The 20,413-nt window shown below is 40.0% G+C and overlaps 2 protein-coding genes across 2 annotated transcripts; both read right to left on the reverse strand.

Moving 5' to 3' along the window:
- Window positions 1-1,303: 1,303 nt before the first annotated feature.
- Window positions 1,304-5,944, reverse strand: star2 (steroidogenic acute regulatory protein 2). Its single transcript, XM_063002694.1, has 6 exons — window positions 5,881-5,944; window positions 4,766-4,888; window positions 3,672-3,964; window positions 3,041-3,225; window positions 2,306-2,399; window positions 1,304-1,499 (listed from the first exon to the last, which is right to left on the reverse strand). The coding sequence occupies exons 1-6, from the start codon at window positions 5,942-5,944 to the stop codon at window positions 1,404-1,406; spliced, it is 855 nt and encodes a 284-aa protein (XP_062858764.1). The 3' UTR covers window positions 1,304-1,403.
- A 3,564-nt stretch (window positions 5,945-9,508) lies between these two features.
- On the reverse strand, window positions 9,509-19,691 carry tbata (thymus, brain and testes associated). Its single transcript, XM_063003490.1, has 9 exons — window positions 19,621-19,691; window positions 18,257-18,455; window positions 15,019-15,186; window positions 14,292-14,383; window positions 13,243-13,431; window positions 12,640-12,721; window positions 10,820-10,949; window positions 10,693-10,730; window positions 9,509-9,732 (listed from the first exon to the last, which is right to left on the reverse strand). The coding sequence occupies exons 2-9, from the start codon at window positions 18,450-18,452 to the stop codon at window positions 9,641-9,643; spliced, it is 987 nt and encodes a 328-aa protein (XP_062859560.1). The 5' UTR covers window positions 18,453-18,455; window positions 19,621-19,691; the 3' UTR covers window positions 9,509-9,640.
- Between the last annotated feature and the right edge of the window lie 722 nt (window positions 19,692-20,413).

Below are 20,413 nucleotides of genomic sequence, written 5' to 3' on the forward strand. Positions count from 1 at the left end.
AGCTATTATTTAGGTGGTGGATCATTCTCAGCACTGCAGTGACACTGACATGCTGCTGGAGTTTTTAAACACCTCACTGTCACTGCTGGACTGAGAATAGTCCACCAACCAAATATATCCAGCCAACAGCACCCCACTGATGAAGGTCTAGAAGATGACCGACTCAAACAGCAGCAATAGATGAGCGATCGTCTCAAGGTGGACCGACTAGGTAGGAGTGTCTAATAGAGTGGACAGTGAGTGGACACTGTATTTAAAAACTCCAGCAGCGCTGCTGTGTCTGATCCACTAACGGTCCATCACTCGGCGCTCAGGTGGTGCGGTCAAATGAGTTCTCAAACTCTAGAGTTGGAATCTGAGCTGTGCTTTGTGTAGTGGAGTCTGAACTTGTATTTGTAGGTGCAGTGATGAACCGTGTTCACTGACGAGGGTTTTCTGAAGGATTCCAGAGTCCATGTGGTTCTGTTTATTAGAAGATCAGGTTAGTTAAGGTGGTGGTATCATCTGAGTTGGTGTCTGTATATTTTTAACCCTTGTGAAAGATTTTATTGAATTATTTAGTAACTCAGAAGAAGGTACGTTTCTGGATTATAATGTAGAATAAAATACAGAGTAAAATAAAAATAATAATCTTAATAATATAATAAAAAATTATAATTAATTCGGCCATGTGTTCATCCCACCACCTTTGAAATATACAGAGGAGACATGACTGGATATGTCTGAGATGAATTGATGCCCAGTCCAGGGTATTCCTGTCTTGAGTCCAGTTCTTCTCGGTGGAACCTGACCCGCCACAACCCTGACCAAGATAAAGTAGTTGGTGGAAATGAGATGACATTCTGGCAATCAAACAACACTATTAATGTTTATATAATCGTGCACAATTCAGTATTTTGAGACCCGTCGTCCTCTGGTTCTGTAATCCATCAACATTTCCTTCAGTTTCAAGTACAAGGGCGTGTCAGAGTTTCCGCTTCAGCTCCGCTCGAAGGGAAAGGTCAGTTCCTGAGAGAGGTTCAATCTATTTACCCCCCATGGCTTCATTCTTCTGCCCTCCTGAGGGGCTTGCAGAGCCTGCTGGGGTTAAGACTGTTAGGGCTATTAGTGAGAAAGGTCAACATTTAGATGACGATGCTTAAAAAATAGACTCTTCAGACTGCTGTACACTGTACAATTTAAGCTTTTTGTATAAATAAATAAATTATTTGTGATTGTTTATAAATTTACTGTATTTAGACACCTGACCATGAGCTTGTGGAACATTAAATAATTCATATCATGAAGCTAGTTTTTAGGGGGTGTTTTTTATTTTTCAGACCAGTATCCCTGACCACCAGCACTGTTTACAGCAGAACCTCCAGACGCTGCGATGTTTTCTGTGTCTCGGTGTCACCGGCAGCTCATTTTCCCCTCGCCAGCCGTCTGCGGAGATGCCTTGTGAAGTCGAGCTGCGCCCGAGGGAGCGCCTGGTTCACAAGGGATTTGGGCAGCCAGCCCTGAGGGGACAGAAGTGAAGGTAGAGTGATTCACACAGCCATGAGGGTTTAACGTCATCCCTCTGTCACGTTAACGAGGGCCGCGCATTAATTTCACACCATAGCCCGGGCTGAAGAGCCACCAGACTAACTGAGATAATGATGCAGCTGAGGAACATCAGCTCATGATACAGCATGAATCTGCTGGAGATCATCATCACAGCTTACACTCCACAAACTAACCTCGTACCTCCAGAACTGCAGTTTTTTTACAGTGTACAACTCCAGTTCCAAAAAACTTTACTATTTGTAGTGCAGTAACTGAAAATGAATCCTTAATTCCCTTTGGGATCAATAAATCTATCTATCTATCTGTCTGTCTGTCTGTCTGTCTGTCTGTCTGTCTGTCTGTCTATCCATCCATCCATCCATCCATCCATCCACCTACCTAAACACCCACCACTCTATCTATCTATCTATCTATCTATCTATCTATCTATCTATCTATCTATCTATCTATCTATCTATCTATCTATCTATCTATCTATCTATCTATCTATCTATCTATCTATCTATCTATCTATCCATTCACCCACCCACTTATCCACCCACCCCATCCATCCATCTATCCATCCATCCGTCTGTCTAATTGGACACCAACCCACCCACCACTTTGATATAATGGGGTTTGGAATGCAGCCTGTTTCAATCACTGTCTGTCTTGTATTGGCTTATAAATGTTAATGAACTACTAGTCCAGCAGTGCGTCATCCCTAATGAGACAAGTCTGGAGAACCTGGGTTTAAAGATTTCTAAGTGTTTGGTACCTTCACGTCCATGTTGAGGAGCCATGTGAACCTGCTCCTTCTAGCAGAGGTCGGTGAAGGCTGGATTATGATGCATGTGGGACCATCTTCAGCTCTGTGTGAACAGTAAAAACACACGTTATTCATGGACTAATATTAGAAACTGTTCACAGGTAACTACAGTCATCTACAGTGCCAACAGTCAACATTTTCAGTCATTCCAAAGGTGTTTATAGTCTTAATTCCACACGGCAAGTACTGAGTAAAGTTCTCAGGAACTAAATTATGAAACAACACTTAAATGGAAAAAGCTAAAGAGCTGCAAACACCCTCAACATCACCGTCAGTACAACTGCATCCATCATCCACAAGAGGAAACTTTATGAAACCACAAATCATAACCATACAGGAGCCACAGGTTGCCAGATCATCTCAAAGCATGTGCCATCTAGTCAATTCAGAACAAAAAGCAAAAATCGAGGTCCATAAAGAAACAGTTTGTCCAGGTTGGTGTGTATGACGTACCTGGGGAGGCACAGAGCCTTGACCTCAACCCCACTGAACATTTTTGACAGTAAATCAAAAGTCAGTTGCACACCAGGCCCTAAAGGCACTCCAAAATCCTGTGCAAATCCTTCCAAAAAGAGCGTAGACTGTTACAGCTGCAAAGATTTGAGGTGTCCACATACTTTCGGCCACATAGTGAACAGAAAACAGACCAATATTGTTTAAGTGAATTCATGAACATTTTTGTACCTTACAAATCCAGGGTGAGGTGGAAAAGCCTCCAGATGTGTAGCAGCTCCTCCCAGATAAATACAATCCTCCATCTTCAGAGAATGTCTAACACTCAGGAAGTCCCGCCGACCAATCAGGTTGCCCGTCGTCTCGGCCGAGACCTCGTGTGTTACCATGGTTTCCTTCCCTACTTGTTTCAGCACCTACAAATCATTGATGGTTAATTTGCTGTGGATGTTTAATGCAGTGTGCGTACTTCAGCACCACCTCCATATCATGATGCTACCACCAACACACTTCACTGTGGGGTTGTTCTTGGAATTATAAACACACACAACCATCATTTAATATATTGGAGAAAAAATATGCAACATGAACTGGCCTTGTGTGGAAAAAGTAATCCCCCCCCCACAAAAAATGTCTATACATGGCTCTGCCACATTTTGGGATGGTAACAACAGGGGTAAAAAACTTCAGTACTGCAGATCAGTCTTTTTACATCACAGTGGAGGAATTTTATTCCACTTAAATTCAGCAGAACTTTGATACATAAAGGTCCTACCACAAGATCTTAATAGGATCTTAAATTCTTAGAGATCTTTGAGTAGGTTTTGTTTGATTGGGACCCCAAACCTCTGAAGTAATTTACCTTTATATAACCAATGTTGGGATTCCACGTCTGCATCTCCTCCACCTTCACAAATAAAATATCGTATAATTCCTCAGGTGAAGCTTCAAGTTCTGCTTCCAACTTGAAAACCTTATGATTCCCATCGAGCACTTTACTGTAGATGATATCTCCAGTCTCCTGGAGCTCTGCTCTCCAGCCCTCAGGACTGTGAGTGATCTGTAGAGCTGTGTGTAGAGCTTCCTGTCCCTGCTGCTGGTAAAAGACGTCGGACTGTTCCACTCCATCACACCACACGTCCATACCGTCTTCATCTGTGTACCAAGAGATGTGAATCTTACAACTTATAAAGTACAACATCCATCCATCAGATCTACAGCTGTACAGCATCCATCCATCAGATCATCAGATCCACATCTGTACATCATCCATTCGTCAGATCATCAGATCCACATCTGTACAATATCCATCTATCAACCCATCCATCAGATCCACATCTGTACATCATCCATCCGTCAGATCATCAGATCCACATCTGTACATCATCCATCCGTCAGATCATCAGATCATCAGATCCACATCTGTACAATATCCATCTATCAACCCATCCATCAGATCCACATCTGTACAACATGTGTGTACCAAGAGATGCCAGTCTTACATCTTATAAAGTACAACATTGGTTCACCAGATCCACATCTGTACAGCATCCATCCAAGAGATTCACATCTGTACAACATCCATCCATCAGATCATCAGATCCACATCTGTACAACATCCATCCACCAGATCAACAGATCCACATCTGTACATCCATCAATCCATTCATCAGATCATCAGATCCACATCTGTACAACATCTCAAGACAGATACCATTTATCATCCATTCATCAGATCCACATCTGTACAACATCCATTCATCAGATCATCAGATCCACATCTGTACAACATCCATCCATTAGAACCACATCTGTACAACATCCATCCATTAGAACAACATCTGTACAACATCCATCCAGTATAACCACATCTGTACAACATTCATCAATCCATCCAGTATGGAAATGAGATTAGAGATGGACAGTTGTAAATGAACGTGTTATGTTGAAACTCACCCCGGCTGGTGTTCCTCCAGGGCCACGTCATATTCAACCTACAGCTTGGTGGAAATGTTTGCCCCGTTTTCTGCATGTGGGCAATTTCCTGGCCCAAAGCTGCCATGGTCATACGCTGCAGACCTGTAAAACAAACCCACAAATTACAAAGTACGTGCATTGAATTTCTGCTATCTTTTTATTTAATAGTTTCTGTTTAATCAGCCTATGAGTAAATGGAAGTGAGAACATCCTGACACAGAGCTGCTTCTGTACAAACGCTACTGGAGCGTAACATGTCATTAGATAGAATTTCATTTAATCTCATTGAAAAAACTACATCTGGACGTTTCAGTAAAACGAGTGCAAACATGAAGCCACAGGAATGCAGGACTGATTTCTAAAGAAAGGGATGTGGACACATTGAGATTTGGAGTCCATCAGGGTGCCCTATTGTTGGAAAACATTTACATTTGAAGCATTTAGTAGACACTTTTATCCAAAGCGACTTACAGTACTGTGACTAAAGACGATTTGAGCAATTGAGGGTTAAATTGGCCCAGCTGTGCCAACTTGCTGGTGGTGGGGCTTGAACTGGCAACCTTTTGATTACTAGTCCAGTACCCTACCACAATGCTGCAAAAAGCTAATTATGTTTTACTGTAGAGTCTCAAAACTGTTATTGCCAACAACAGCCTACAGTTAGCACTTATTATTTCAGGGCTGGTCTGAACCCAAGACCCGTCTATCAATAGTCCAGAGTCTTAATGACAGAACAGTCACCAACACTAGTCTATAGCGTCTAAGCTTGTGATTGGACAAATACAGAGGACTGAAAGAGGTACGCTGCTTAACACATGAGCTTAAAATCACCAAAATTCCACTTGTAGTAGTTTCCAGAAGCTCATGGTCACTATTTAAATTTAACAGCAGAAGAAATAAAACAAGTGCACAAAGCTCAAGACGTTCCTGTTCCTGAGTTAACAGAGTTTACATAACAATAGTCTAACTGCACTGTATAAATATTCTTAATTTAATAATCAGCTCAAGGTTCTAGTAATGAAATGATTTCTTGCACTACTTCGTGCATTATTCAATAATTCGGAATGATAGTAAACAGATGTAAGGTGACGTACCCGTCATGCTGCGTAGATGTTGATATGAAATGCCGCAGCACAGCTTGGTGACGGCCGACAGCATGATGCTGAGGGGTTGGGGGTGGGTGTCGGAGACACACCGCACGCTTTTATACGCCGACGCGAAGGACACCGGCACAGATAAGACATATTTCATCAAGGACGAAGTCAGAATGAAGAGAAATCTTACTATAATTCATGGATTTAAATGTTAGTGTGTGTTGTGAATAATGTGTGCATTTAAAAAAGTGCAAAAGCTTACAAATGTCAACTGATAATCAGTAAAAAGTGTGTGTTAGTGTTCCGCTATCTCTAGTTCTTAACCTTTACTGTAACCCTAACCTTAACCTTAACTCTTGAACTCTAGGTGTGGTCCTGGAACATTCTTAATTGTAGTGTAACCCTCGCTCTAAACTTAACCCTTGCTTAACCATAAGTGATACCATAGCTCTAAATGGAACCCTCACTTTAACCCTAACACTAGTGCTGAGTCAAGTGGATTTTAAAATGCACATTGTCTCAAAACAACACAGATTCCAGGTCCAAAACCCCTTGATAAGCAGCTGAGAGACTCAACGGGTTGTTTGTCTTTGTTAGGTGGCCTAGATGATAATTCGGATTAATTAGAATTAGATTTAACCAACATACTGTATATTAAATAAGGGGGTGCTACGTGGAGCCCTGCACTTGTAGCTCACGTCGAGGATGGTTTCCCTGTTACTGCAAAAACACTGTTAGCCCGGACTTTATATCTAATCAAACATTTTTAGTACAACTTACATAAATTATTTAAGTTTTTTTGCTCTACTAAAAAATGCAGAGTACAATGTACTCATTTGAGTACACATTTAAATGTGCTAAAAGATATAAGTTTACTAAACAAAAAAAACAACGTTTCTATCAGATTAACTTAAAAAAGTTAAGTTAAGGTAATTAAACAGAAAAACGCCCATCATTTACGTGTAAGTCCGCCTTTTTTCAGCTTGCTGTTGGTGAATCAGGCAAAAATGATTTTCTTGTGTGTGGGTAGCCATTTGTTTTAACTTTTGTAACCTGTTGTTGCAAATTACTTTTTACTTTTCATTTAAGGCTTTTTGCAAAAGTAAACTTGTCTTTTGTGAAGTGGAACCTTTGTTAAACTAAATGGACAAACATTTTCTTACTCATTATGCTATTTTTGAGTAGCATGTACACCAGTCAGATGGGACTTTTTCATCTTCCGTCCAATTTTGGTAAGTGTTGTACTTTACTTAACAATTTTGTTTAAAATAAATGATCTTAATGTTGACACTAAATAAATAATCAAACAGCGCTGCTTTATTTGCCGTGTTTAGGCTACATGCTAGCATGCTAGCCTTCATACGAAGCAAAGAGTGTGCTGGCTTGCTTTATTTTAATCCTGAAATGAATGGTATTAATGTTGATATTAATACTTCTGTTTCTTATTTCTTTGTTTTGTTTTAGAGAGCTGCAGCAAAACATTAAGAAATCAGCTTGCTGTGTGAAACTGAGTACAGGTTCATGGTTACTGTGAAGAGCTGTTTGTGTTTTATCAGAACTTTAGATACAGTCTGTACAGTTTTTAAGATGTTTTCTTGACATATTGTATTTTAAGTAAATACTTCTGAAGTGAAATGAAGAAAAATAACTTTATTATTCTGTCTGTTTTTCTATAAACATTTCTCATTGATATTTAAAACGTAATTAACATAAAAAGTAAGAAGAAATCAATAATTTTGTCCATTGAGCTCAAGATAATAAGTAGAAATATTGGGAAAAGCAGTTGGTATAACCAAAAAAATTAAGTTTAATCAACTTGCCTTTTAGGTGTAATAACTTAATGTTTTAAGTTATGCTAACTCAAGTTTTCATTATACATTACTTAACTTTTTTAAGGCAACCGGTTTCCTCAAATTTTTTAAGTAGATCTGAAGCTAGTTCCCAAAAAAAAAGATGAGAAAGGAATTAAAGCAGTCATGTTCACCTCAATGGCCACTGCCAGCCTATAATGGAATAGCAGGCAGGCTTGAAAATGTAATCCACGTACCCTGACAGTCTGTCTATACAGCAGGTATATAAGCAGTAACAGCAGGATCCACCAAAAGCTCAGACTTTGCAAGTAAAGATGGGTTTGTAATTCGAGTTTATTATCCGTCAGTCCAGTCGTCGGTCTGTTGGTGAGTTCTGGACATTGTGAGCGCAGTCACTGCAGATTCTCATTAAATCCAGCAGGAACGGCATTGTTGGCATGGCAGCCTCGAACCTACAGGCTACAACATCAGGTGGTCGTAAAGGTTCACATCAGAACCACCTCGCGGCTGTCGTGCAGTATTATTTAGTTACTGGTTTTATTTTGAACTCTTGTAAGCAGGACAAATGTGACACTGTTCTGTAAGAATACTGTCAACCATCTAAATTCAATGATCAAAAGTATTGGGACACTTCTCATTTTTAATTCATGTATTGAACGAGTGTAATGAATCAATTACATAAATGTAATTATATGCTTGTATAAGTTGCAGAAACAGTTTAAGTGAGTGTGTATACATGTGTGTGTGTGTGTGTGTGTGTGTGTGTGTGGGTGTGGGTGTGTGTGTGTGTATGTGTGTGTATGTGTGTGTATGTGTGTGTAATAGGTAAGTGTTGATGGCCATTGAAGAAAATAAAATGGTGAAGTGTGTCCACATTCATCCAGCTGTCAGAATAAAGACCTTCATCTCACCTCGCACCAACTACTGTCATGGTCACATACACACACACACACACACACACACTCCCACACACACACAGACAGATGGGTGAGTAATTATTTAGATTCATTATTGACTTTATATCGTTTTTCGTCCATCTGGAATGTTTTTTTTATTTGATTAACATACTGAACGTGTTTGAGCAGAAACTGATGAGTTTGAACTTAAAACACACTAGCAAGGAACGTCGTTTTGGGATTTTAAAGATTTCTGCAACTCTTCTTGGTCTGTGACTGAATGGGTCACTTCTTGACAACAAATCATAGAACTTCTTTCACTGGTTTATTTATTTCAATAACAAATTTTATTCCAATAATCATTTAAATCATTTAAATAATTTAAATCATTTAAAATTCCTATGTCACTTGCCCTGTCCCCATGCTGGCCAATGAGAGCTCATTGATCTTTGCAGCAGAAACTCGACCCACTGAACCCAACAGTTCTCGTTTAAACCCTGCAGGGTTGTAAATGTACATTATATGATCTTCAGTGTTTAAACACCTTACCTAATTATTCGGGAAATAAAAATCAGGGCTCCTGGAACAGGAACAGTGTTTCCCCCAAGTGGTTTCCACAGTTGAAAGCATACAATTAATAATATAACGGATTTTATACACCTGTTAGAACTGGATGTCCACATACCTTTGTCCACTTAGTGTTAAATGCTTCAAAATGACCTGACAGATTTATATTTTTATACAGCAAACAACAAAACAACAACCATCTGTTCTTTAATTCACATTATATACACTAAATGGCCAAAATGTGGCTGTTTGAGCTGTAGTGTAAATTGAACACCTGGCAACCCAATGTCCAACATAAAACCATGAGTGATGCATTTAAACATAAATATATTTTATTTTATAGGGGTTGGGGGGCATAAATCGAACTGAAATGATAAAGAGAAGGGGGTACGTCTCTATGGTTCTACTCCCTTGGATATAGTGGATCTATTGCTAAATATTCCATAATAGATCTGTAATAGTGCTAGTGTGCGTTATTTATTACAGTTAGCCACTGTGTTCAAGTCGCCTCGCCGTATCATCTGTATACTGATTATCGTCCTGTTCAACCCGCAGCACTTCAGCCTCTCCAATCCTCTCTGCAACACACACACACACACACACACACACAGCATAAACAATCAATGAGATCAATACGGATGTGCCTCATTTCACACGACAGGCTACCAACTAATCAAATCTAACTCACGTTTTCTCATTTATATTCCGAAGAAGTACGTAATATGTAAATAGACTTAACTCTTAATAAACTGTTATTATTAGCCTAAACCATAAATATTTAGACACATCTGAAAGAAATGACTTTTATTTAATTACAACCAACTACACATGTATTAATTTAGCTAGCAGCATCACCCTGGACCACGTTGGGTTCAGGTGATGGCAAATGCAAAATCAGGACATCTAAAAGCAAAGGTTCAGATTTTAGTCCCATTACTGTCAGTGATAGTTCTTGACACTGGGTGAAACCCAGCAAACACCTTTCTATTTTTTCTGTATTACTGGTATTTATTAGACGGAGACGTTTATTAATATTTTTCAGAATTGTTGTTCAATTGTTACCCTTTAACCTTAGGTTACGAGGGTCCCTCTCATAGACTCTCTCAAACAGGATTTATATCTGCTGCTCTTGTCCAGGGACGATTAGTGGTTCCATGAAGCTTCCACTTGTAGACGATGGAAGCAGTTGCCTTGACTGTTATGTTGAAGGTCTTTGCTGTGGCTCTGTAGATTTTTCCATTTGTAGCTTCATTGTTTTGTTCCTGAGAACTTTAGGAAGTTGCCTCAGCTTTAACATGGTCAATACTCGCTGTGTGGAATCTTCTCAACCAACCACAACATCTTTTATACGAAAGGTGGAGCAATTTTGCTTCAGAGTTTGTTAGGAACACCAGTAAGGAACACCATAGGATGTCCCACAAACTTTTGGTTAGGTGTCCACGTACTTTTGGTCATATAGTGTATGTATAAGAGACCTCTAAATCTTATGCATTTATGGGTCCAGGCCAATAATGATGAGAAAAATAAATGTGTGTTACCTGGTCTTTCTTTGATGGAGTCTGTAGCTGAACCCAAACTAGAGAAACACAGATAGGACCATCAGCGTTTGGACAGATCATACATCTCTGTGTGTGTGAGGATTGAATATTAATGTAAAAGTGTTACCTTCTTATTTTACGTTTGTGGCACGTCTGCAGTGGATCAGGTGGAGCTGTGATGGGAAACTGATGCTGCTGAATGAGGTTGGGAGAATCAGCCATGGCCTGCTGGAGCATCCCGAGCACCATTTCCTTCTCTGTCACAAACATACAGTTGCAATCAGAAATATTTACACACCCCCACCCAAATAAAAAAAGGATTTCAGCAGAGCTGGATGATTCTGCTTTAAATGACATTGAAATCAGCTGAATGATGCAACAAGGAAGAACCCCTACATAATATTGCTGATCTTAAAACCTACCACTAGTCTATAGGACCTAAAGTTGGGTTACAACATGATAAAACCATTGGGACCTAATAACCAGCTTTCTACACCAGCGTTTCCCAACCTTTTTTGCACCACAGACCAGTTTCATATAAGATATAATTTCACGGACCGGCGGGGCGGGAGGATTTAATAATATTGCTCACAAATGATGTAAAATGAGCTTTTTTTGCTGCAACGAGATGCTGCTTCCACCTACGACTGACAATAAGACAATAACACCCGAAATAGAAGCAGTGAAAACTGCTTTTCTAGCGATCTCTAATTATTCATTCTTTCTGTGCGGCCCAGTAATAAATAGTCTGTAGAATGGTACCGGTACCAGTCCGGTCCGCGGCCAGGTGGTTGGGGACCACTGTTCTACAAGGTGTGTTGCAATCATACTAAAAACTAAGGAGCTGCTCACAGGGCATCATTTCATTCCTAAAACATTAGAGACACTATAGAGACACCACTGGAAGTATTGTCCAAGAATTCATCCAGTGGTTTTAGCAAAAAAAAACCCAGACGACCTGAACATGGCTGGGACAAATGTGTCAGTGGCGGCCATAAGAAGATTGCTTAACAAACAGCTTGCAAGCCACTCTTAGCCAAGAAGCACTAGAAGAGTGGACTGGAATACACCAGAAGGAATTCAGACAGGGTTGCAGAGTTCTGGAACACAGTTCCATGGAGTGATAAACTAAAATACTGTTTGGCCACATGGATCAGTGGTTTATCTGGAGCAAAAAGGTGAGACTTATGACCAGAGAAATACGATGCCCATGGTCAAGCATGGATGTGGGGATGTTTTTCCTGAATGTGTGACTGGCATCATGGATATACAGAAACACCACCAGCATTTTGAGGAGGATTGCTCTGCCTTTCTGCGGTGAAATCGAACCTTGGTGATTACTGGACTTTCCAGAGGGTCGAACGTTAACTTTCCTCCCTTTTTAGCACCCTGACGTCCTGGTGTGCTGTAATATTCCTGGTTTCTGTTTTCAGCGCTTGTTCTTTGTGTGAATTAATTGCAGGTTTTGACTCTGTCTTCTTTCTTGGACTGACAGGAGAGATTTGCTTCTTTTTTGCCCGACAGGCTGTAATCAGACCCCGATATGGATTATTGGATTACAGGGCTCTTTACCTCCTGCTGCCTTCCTTATTCTTGTATGTTCTGGTTTTAACATTTTAAAGACTTACAGTTTTATAGTTGTCTTATTTCATTCACCCACTCACTCACTCAAACCTCTGAGAAAATTATAGCAGCCAATCTACCTACTGGCACCTACAACAAGAACATTTAGACCTCCTACGGATAGTGACCAGAGGTGAATGGTGCAACCTCTACAATGCTGCAGCATCTACACTAGCAGTTACGCCACCATCACTAGTTTCTAGGGACCTGAGACCTGAGGCTACTTCACTGCCTCTAGATCTGTGATGCCCTGCAATAAACTGGAACAACAACCCTGATCAGGATGGAGCAAAGAGTGAAAATGGATGAATAAATCATTTGCACCTCGATCTCCCGCAAGAAGAAGCCACTGCTGCACCAGAGAGAGAGAATCCGTCTGCAGGATCTGACACAACAGTTCCAACACCTAAAAAAAAGAGAGAGAGAAATAAACTGTAAATAAAAATATTATTAGGTTTTAATCAATATAATAATGACGGTAATAAACAATAAATAAATAAATAAAAAACTAAAAGAAATAATAATAATAATAATAAGTATTTAAAAATAACAATAAATAGTCACAATAATAATAATTAATAATATTTTAATATCTAAATAATAATAATATAATAATATAATATAATAAAATAATATAATAATAATAATAGTATTAACAAGTAATGTTTATAACAATAATAAACAGTAATAATAATAATATTTAAGATACTACTACTAATAATAATAATAAAACAATAATAACTAATTATTAGAATTAAAAATGACCTTTATTATAATGAAATTATTATTTAAAATAATAACATCATTACAATATAATCATAATAATAAATAGTAATAATAGGTGGATAGGTACAGGTAAATGAAGCACAGGTAAAGGTGTGTACAGGAGGATAAAGGTGAAGAATGAAGGTGAAGGTTTGTTGTTACCCTGAGCTCCTGACCACCAAGGCTGTAGGATCCTGGATGTACCAGTGAAGCTGGTCTGTATGTTCCCGGGCGTGTGAGTGATGTTTGAGCATCCCGGCGCTTTGATCTCCAGGATGATGGAGGAATGATGCGACCGGTTTCAGACGAGTACTGCGTCTTCCTGCGTGGTGGTTCTTCCTCTCGAATAACCTACACAGCACACTTTTTAAACTCTAGTACAGGTAAAAGTTAACATTTACTCCTAAAGTTAACCTTTTTATGTTCAGCATACTACAGGTGGCACAGCCTAACTAGCCTACCACTCAAGCTCTCGAGTTTGAATCTCAGCGGTGCCATTGTACTAGCCAGACATCTGACAGGCACAGCTGGACGTCCTGAGGGGAGGAGGGTCAGTGGGGTTTCTCATTGCAACTGCAGAAATACAGACTGGGCAGGTCGAGGCATCTGCACGAGTGATGGATGAATCACGGAGAGCATAGCATCACTGTACATACGCATTACGGCTCTCTGTGAGACTCCATCACTGACAGGTGATTAAAGAAGCATCTGGCCACTGCACACACGTCACTCCCCTCGGTCAGCTTGGGGGTGGTGCACGCTCATCCTTTTACGCTGGAAATGTTGTCCATGCATTTAAAGTGGAACGTGATCTGTTGCACCATGAATGACTGAATCAAGCTCAGCAGGAAGCTTCTGGATGCTCATCTGCTTCAAAACGTTCTAAACAGTGAAACCCAGCCAGTGTCCTCTGTGCAGTTAATTTTGAAAGGGAAAATCACAGTTATTTTACATGCAGCAAAATGACCAATGAAGGACAGCATCGCTGCACTGACCTCTAAAGAGACGGTCCTTCACTTTACAACACAGAAGATACAAAATAGAGGGACTTTTCTGAGCCAATGTCAGACCAGAGCAGGAATTATTATGCCTCAAAAGCCGGCTTAAGTAAAGGTTCAAATGCACATGGATCAACGTCCACAGAGTTTTGGCCTTGTAGTGTAATTACACTGGTTTTCATCAGTCCAGCGGCGTGTTTCACACGTTCGTACCTCTTCTTTCCTTTTACTTTGACCTGCAGCCTGGAGACTGACTTTGGTTGCCAGATCCTTCAGTTCCTCTCTCCATGCTTCTGATACCAGAGCTGTGGGCGAGAGGAGTAAAAATAATTAAACACACTTATTTTATTTATTTTTAAACATCTTTATAATTCAGAAAACTTGAATTAATTAAAGTACATTTTAGGTTTATTTTTATCATTAAAAAAACAAAATGTGTTTACAAATAGGGTTTTTGTACCTAATTAATTTAATGAAATTTTTCCATCCAGCTGTTCGCTTTAAGATTCACTGCTGCAGAATGTCATTATCTGTTATAATAAATACACCATATGACCAAGAGACATCCCATTCCAAAACCATGGGCATTAATAAAAGTGTGCCCTCTTTGCAAGCTAAACTTGAAGTGTTTCTAAGGGAATTTGTGCCCATTCAGTTGAAAGAGCACTTGAACGGTCTGGGAATTGCATCAGATGTTCCAATTCATCCTGAAAATTCCTAGTAAAGTTGAGGTCATGGTTCTGTTCAGGCCACTGGAGTTACTCCACCCTAAATTTATGTAATCATGTTGTTATGAACCCTGCTGAAACAAAACAAGCCTTCCCCAAACATCTTCTCATTTTGATATAATTGATTTTATACTCCTGTAAGTAACGGGTGTGGGAGAATCACATGAACTCAATCATGGCCTGGATGGTACAGTAGGTGTGTGTGTTCTCACCTGATTCCTGTTTGGCACCCTCGGCTCGGTAGGTCAGTTGATACGGGAGAGGTGGCATGGTCTGCTTGGTACTGGATGACATTTGACTCCTGATGAGCGGATGCGGGTAGAGAGGCGTGTTGTTGTACCAGTCATCATTCACGATACACACCGGGCTCCCGTTCAAACCTGCAACCCATGTTTACAGCCACATGGGTTTACAGTGCCAACCTATCACTAAAAAACCTTTTCATCTCACCATGAGGAGTCCCACTGTAAGATCTAAAGAGCTCGGCTCGGAAACACACGCATCAACACTCAACACATACACTGCACAGCATGGGAATATACTGTATTATCTCTCTCTCTACACACACACACACAGACACACACACTGCATCCGCTGTCAGAACCACATCACGGTGGTTAACATGCTAATGAAAGGGAACAAGCGTGATTAGGAAACTTGTGCAGGTATTTCACTGAAGACAGCTCAAAGGAGAGTAGAGGTCATCGTTACAAAAAAGCCGGGACGGGTGAAATGAAGTGAAGAACGTTTGAAGAATGTTCAATAACAACTGCAACAGGTAAACGGTGAGAAGCTAACAGAATAGCTCTAATGATTGGTATAAAATGAGCATAAATAAAAAGGTTTAGTTATTTTCCAGCTAGGATTGGTCAAAAGTTGGAAAGGACAATGCTTTTAACACATAATTTCAGGGAAGCTTTTGCCATGCAGTGTAGGTAAACCCAAAAACAACCATGTAAGAGCTGAATTTGCCAAATCCGTCTATTAAGCTTCCTGCTGTGTTTTTATGTACTCGGATAGATCGATCAACCTCCAGAGTTCAACCAATCAAACTCTAATCTCACCATAATCCCACTGTAGTCTCCTAATCTTTACTGAGATGAAAAGTGCTTCATTAATTCAACACATATACACACGATCACAAACTCATTACATGGCACCGCTGTACCGTCCTCAGGGTGAGAAAAGAACAACAACCAAACAGGGGGATTGTTTTCATCCGTGCTTCCAGATGTGCACCACAAATATAAACTAATGCTCGTACACAAATCAAGACACGGTTTCATGAGCTTGGTGTAGAGCAGGGACGTCCAAACTACGACCTGCGGGCCATATGCCCAGGCCCAGGCCATTCCCAAGATTTTAGATAAATGTGGCGGCTCTAAAGAAACAAAAACTTGTTCAGAGGGAAGTGGGTATGTTTAATTTAAAGAAGTATAATAATTATCCCATTAGGATTATAAACTGGTGAGTAAAATCGGCAAAATCTTAGTTTACACGAAGATAGATGGACGATAGATCATCAGTCACTCAAATAAAGTAATCAGGAGCTTTGTTATATTTTTAATTGTTTTATTACAAAAGAGGGGGCGGCACGGTGGCTCGGTGGGTAGCACTGTCGCCTCACAGCAAGAAGGTCCTGGGTTCGATCCCCAGGTGGGGCGGTCCGGGTCCTTTCTGTGTGGAGTTTGCATGTTCTCCCCGTGTCTGTGTGGGTTTCCTCCTGGAGCTCCGGTTTCTTCCCACAGTCCAGCAATATGCAGTCAGGTTAATTGGAGACACTGAATTGTCCTATATGGGGGTGTGTGTGTGTGTGTGTGTGTGTGTGTGTGTGTGTATGTGTGTCTGCCCTGCGATGGACTGGCGTCCCATCCAGGGTGTTACTGTGTGTCTTGTGCCCATTGAAAAGCTGGGCCTAATTGGATAAGCAGATAAGAAAATTAATGAATGAATGAATTACAAAAGAGTCTGTGGCCCATGTTGAATATTTTTTAACTTCATCTGGCCCCCAACAAGAAAAGTTTGCACACCCCTGGTGTACAAGAACTTCTCAGAGCCCTACTGAACTCCTTTGGAATGAAGTGGAACTTCAACTAGAACTTCTCATCAAACATCAGTGCTTGACTTTGCAAATGCGTTTTTTGACTGAATGGGCACAAATTTGGTCTGGCAGGTAGAGGAGGTGCAGTTCGACAGAAAGTGAAGTTCTCTTTGAACCACACTTCAAAGCAGCTCTTACGCCTCATTAAACGTCACTCGCTAGACCTGGGGGCAACGTTTTAAAATCATATCTGGGAATCAGGTGAGATTCAGTACACTAGAACACAATAACATATGCACACTGATGTTGTATTTCTGAGTGTGTCTAAATAAGCTCAGATGTTTTTCATTAAATCAGATTTAGACTAGAATAATGCTTCATACGTGAAAAATAACACCTAGCAACATCCAAGTGCGCCCGTCTCTTTAAATCCCTCAGTCAATCTTGAGGGATCTAAAAACAATCCCTCCTCACATGTTTCATTTCTCCCCTGCTGGATGTTTAATATTTCACACCAGGTCTGTTGTAACTGTAAGAAGGAAGGGTTACACATTTCCGACGATGCTTCGGATGAGAGAACAGGGAGCAGACGGTGGATTTGGAACCCAGCCCAGACATGAACTGAAGGACACACAGCATTTCACACCCACTGTAATTGCTCTTATTTTTCTCAGCTTCAAACCTCAGGAACATGAATATGATTCTCATTCTCTTCTGACCAGGCACACTGTTTTATTACCCCACCACACCTCCACCTCCTGCCCAGGGGGTTCTTTATTCTTTATTCTAGTCAACTGCTGAGCAGAAGTTCATATTTCACAAAACGTTAGCTAGCACTGCAGTTCTGCTCTACAAACAGATCAACAAATCAATAAAGTATCTGTACTTTTAATTGAAGAGGATTGGGCCAGGTATATTTTATCAAAAGTACAGCATTTAGCAGATGATTAAGCCCAAAATGATTACCAGTTATGACCTATTAGCAATTAAGGACTTGTTCAGTGGCCCAACACTGGCAACTTGGCAGTGATGTGGCTTGAACCAGAAACCTTCTGATTATTAGTCCAGGACCTTAACCACTAGGATACCACTGCGCTGTTCATCTTTTATCAGTATTTCAAAGCTTTTCTATCTGACTTTACCACATAAATTGGTCATAACAAACATTTCAAAGTCCTCAACTGCAACAAGACTGAGTTTTAATGTTTGGTCTAGTGTTTGTTTATAGAGAACAAGGACGGTCTTGTATGAGACAAGACAATTTTGACCCAGAAACATCTCATCCCATCTAATACAAGAGCAACAACACAAAATTATTTAAAAAAAAATTCCATTAAAATGTAAAAATGTGAATGTAGAGGGCAGGTAGATGAGGGTGCACTATTATCCAATACTGAAACAGGTCTCACCTGATATGTGTCGGACTCGGTGAGGGTGCGGGTTATGTCTGGAGAAGAACGAGTGATGGCTGAGGTTCCCAAATCGAGCGTTGCTGCTGGTGCTCACCCTGGTGCTTACTCGGCTCAGATCGGCTAGGAAGTGCGCTGGACTTTTAATCTTCACAGCCTCCTGATGTTCATGCTCTCGGCCCTCATACACCTCCATGATCTGACAGTGCAAACACACACACACACACACACACGGGCGTCCAGCATAAAAACTGTGCCAAGTCTGATGGACACTGTGCCAAACCCTGAATCCGGGTGCAGCCACAAAAACAGCAGTAAAAGCACAACATCTATATTACCCTGTAATAAGTAAGTACAAGCTCGACTAAATAGTCTGGTTGCAGCAGCTTTATCAACACTGACTGGAACTAAACACTTTCTATAATCTGATCTGAATTTCTTATTGTGAAGGAAATCTAATTACTTATAACTTTAATAATTTATAACTTTTTTCAGTTATTTTACAAAGACGAGGGTTTTTTAAGGGGGGACGTTGCATGTTAAATCTTACTCTTCAATCAACAATACATTTAAAGGTTAAAATGGTAAAATGAGAAATGTGAAAGTATAAACGTTTTAATGTTTGTGTGTCCAATAAATACAAAATATTAAATTGATTAAATCTAGAATTTTCTTGTGCCGAAAAGTTGGGACATTTTGTAAAATGCAGTAAAAAGAAGAATCTGTGATTTGTCAATTCTCTTGAATCTTTATTTAACTGATAAAAGTAGACAGACAAGATTTCCAATGTTGATGTCTTCATTGTATGTTGATCACTGTGTTCCATCAGCTTTCCTATTAATGAGAATTTAATGATTTGGGAACTGAGGACACTAATTGTTGCAGTTTTGCAAGTTGATGTTTTCTCCATTCTTGCTTGATACGAGACTTCAACTGCTCAACAGTCTGATTCTCCTGTTCATGATGCACCATACATTTTCAATAGGAGCTATTTTACAAAATGTCCCAACTTTTCCAGAAATGTGGTTTGTATGCGGCCAGTGATGGCTCAGTGGTTAAGGTACTGGACTAGTAAACAGAAGGTTGCCGGTTCAAGCCCCGCCACCACCAAGTTGCCACTGTTGGGTCCCTGAGCAAGGCCCTTAACCCTCAATTGCTCATTGTGTAAGTCGCTTTGGATAAAAGCGTCTGCTAAATGCTGAAAATGTAAAATGTATGCAGTGAGCATTACATATCTTATATAAACAGCTACTGAATGTATTCAATCAGAAGAATTGAGTTTACAGATGTGTGCTGTGTGAACGTAAATGTCCTTACTATTAAACACTTATTAAAATAAATAAATAAGTTTATAATCAGCTCACCTTGAATCTTTCTTGTCTCTCTTGTTCCCCTCTTAGTGTTTGTTGTGTGAGATTCACACTAATCCCTTCACTTCATTGTGTTCTGTGTTACCAGGAAACGCTCACTTAACATAATCACAACCCTGTGTTCGAACACCCACAGTAACCTACACACCCACAGTAACCTACACACCCACAGTAACACCCACAGTAACACCCACAGTAACATACACACACACACACACACACACACACACACAGCAGCCAATCCACCTTCAGGCAGAAATGTGTGCAAACCATTTTAATACATGTAGTCGGTTGGTAATATATTGTGTTAAATCTCTGCTGGTTAGTTAACTATAGTTAATCATAGTTAGTTGGGTCAAGTGTGTATCAATATATGTGTAACAAATTGCCAAGGGTACAATCAGACTATTTAACAGCTACATCCATAAACCATTAATTTACTGCAGTAAACATATTGGAAAATTCAACATAAAAACCACAATAACCTATTTGACTGGCCAGCACAGAGCTCTGACGTCAAACCCCACTTTTGAGATTAACTGGAAGACAGACTGCAAGTCAATGAGCCTTAATCAATGTCTGACCTTTTTTTTGATTGGAGGTGTACAGAATACCTGCAGTCACGCTGCAGATTCTTGCAATCTTTATAATAATACGCATCGATTTAGATGAGACTGTTGTCCACAAGATTTGGCCATGTTGTGTGTTTTATATATAAATGTATTTTAGGGCATCATATAGATTAAATACATCAAAAAGATCAGATGAGTGCAAAGGGGAGCATGCA

The sequence above is a fragment of the Trichomycterus rosablanca genome, chromosome 10 (genome assembly GCF_030014385.1).
Source record: "Trichomycterus rosablanca isolate fTriRos1 chromosome 10, fTriRos1.hap1, whole genome shotgun sequence".
Classification (NCBI taxonomy): Eukaryota; Metazoa; Chordata; class Actinopteri; order Siluriformes; family Trichomycteridae; genus Trichomycterus; species Trichomycterus rosablanca.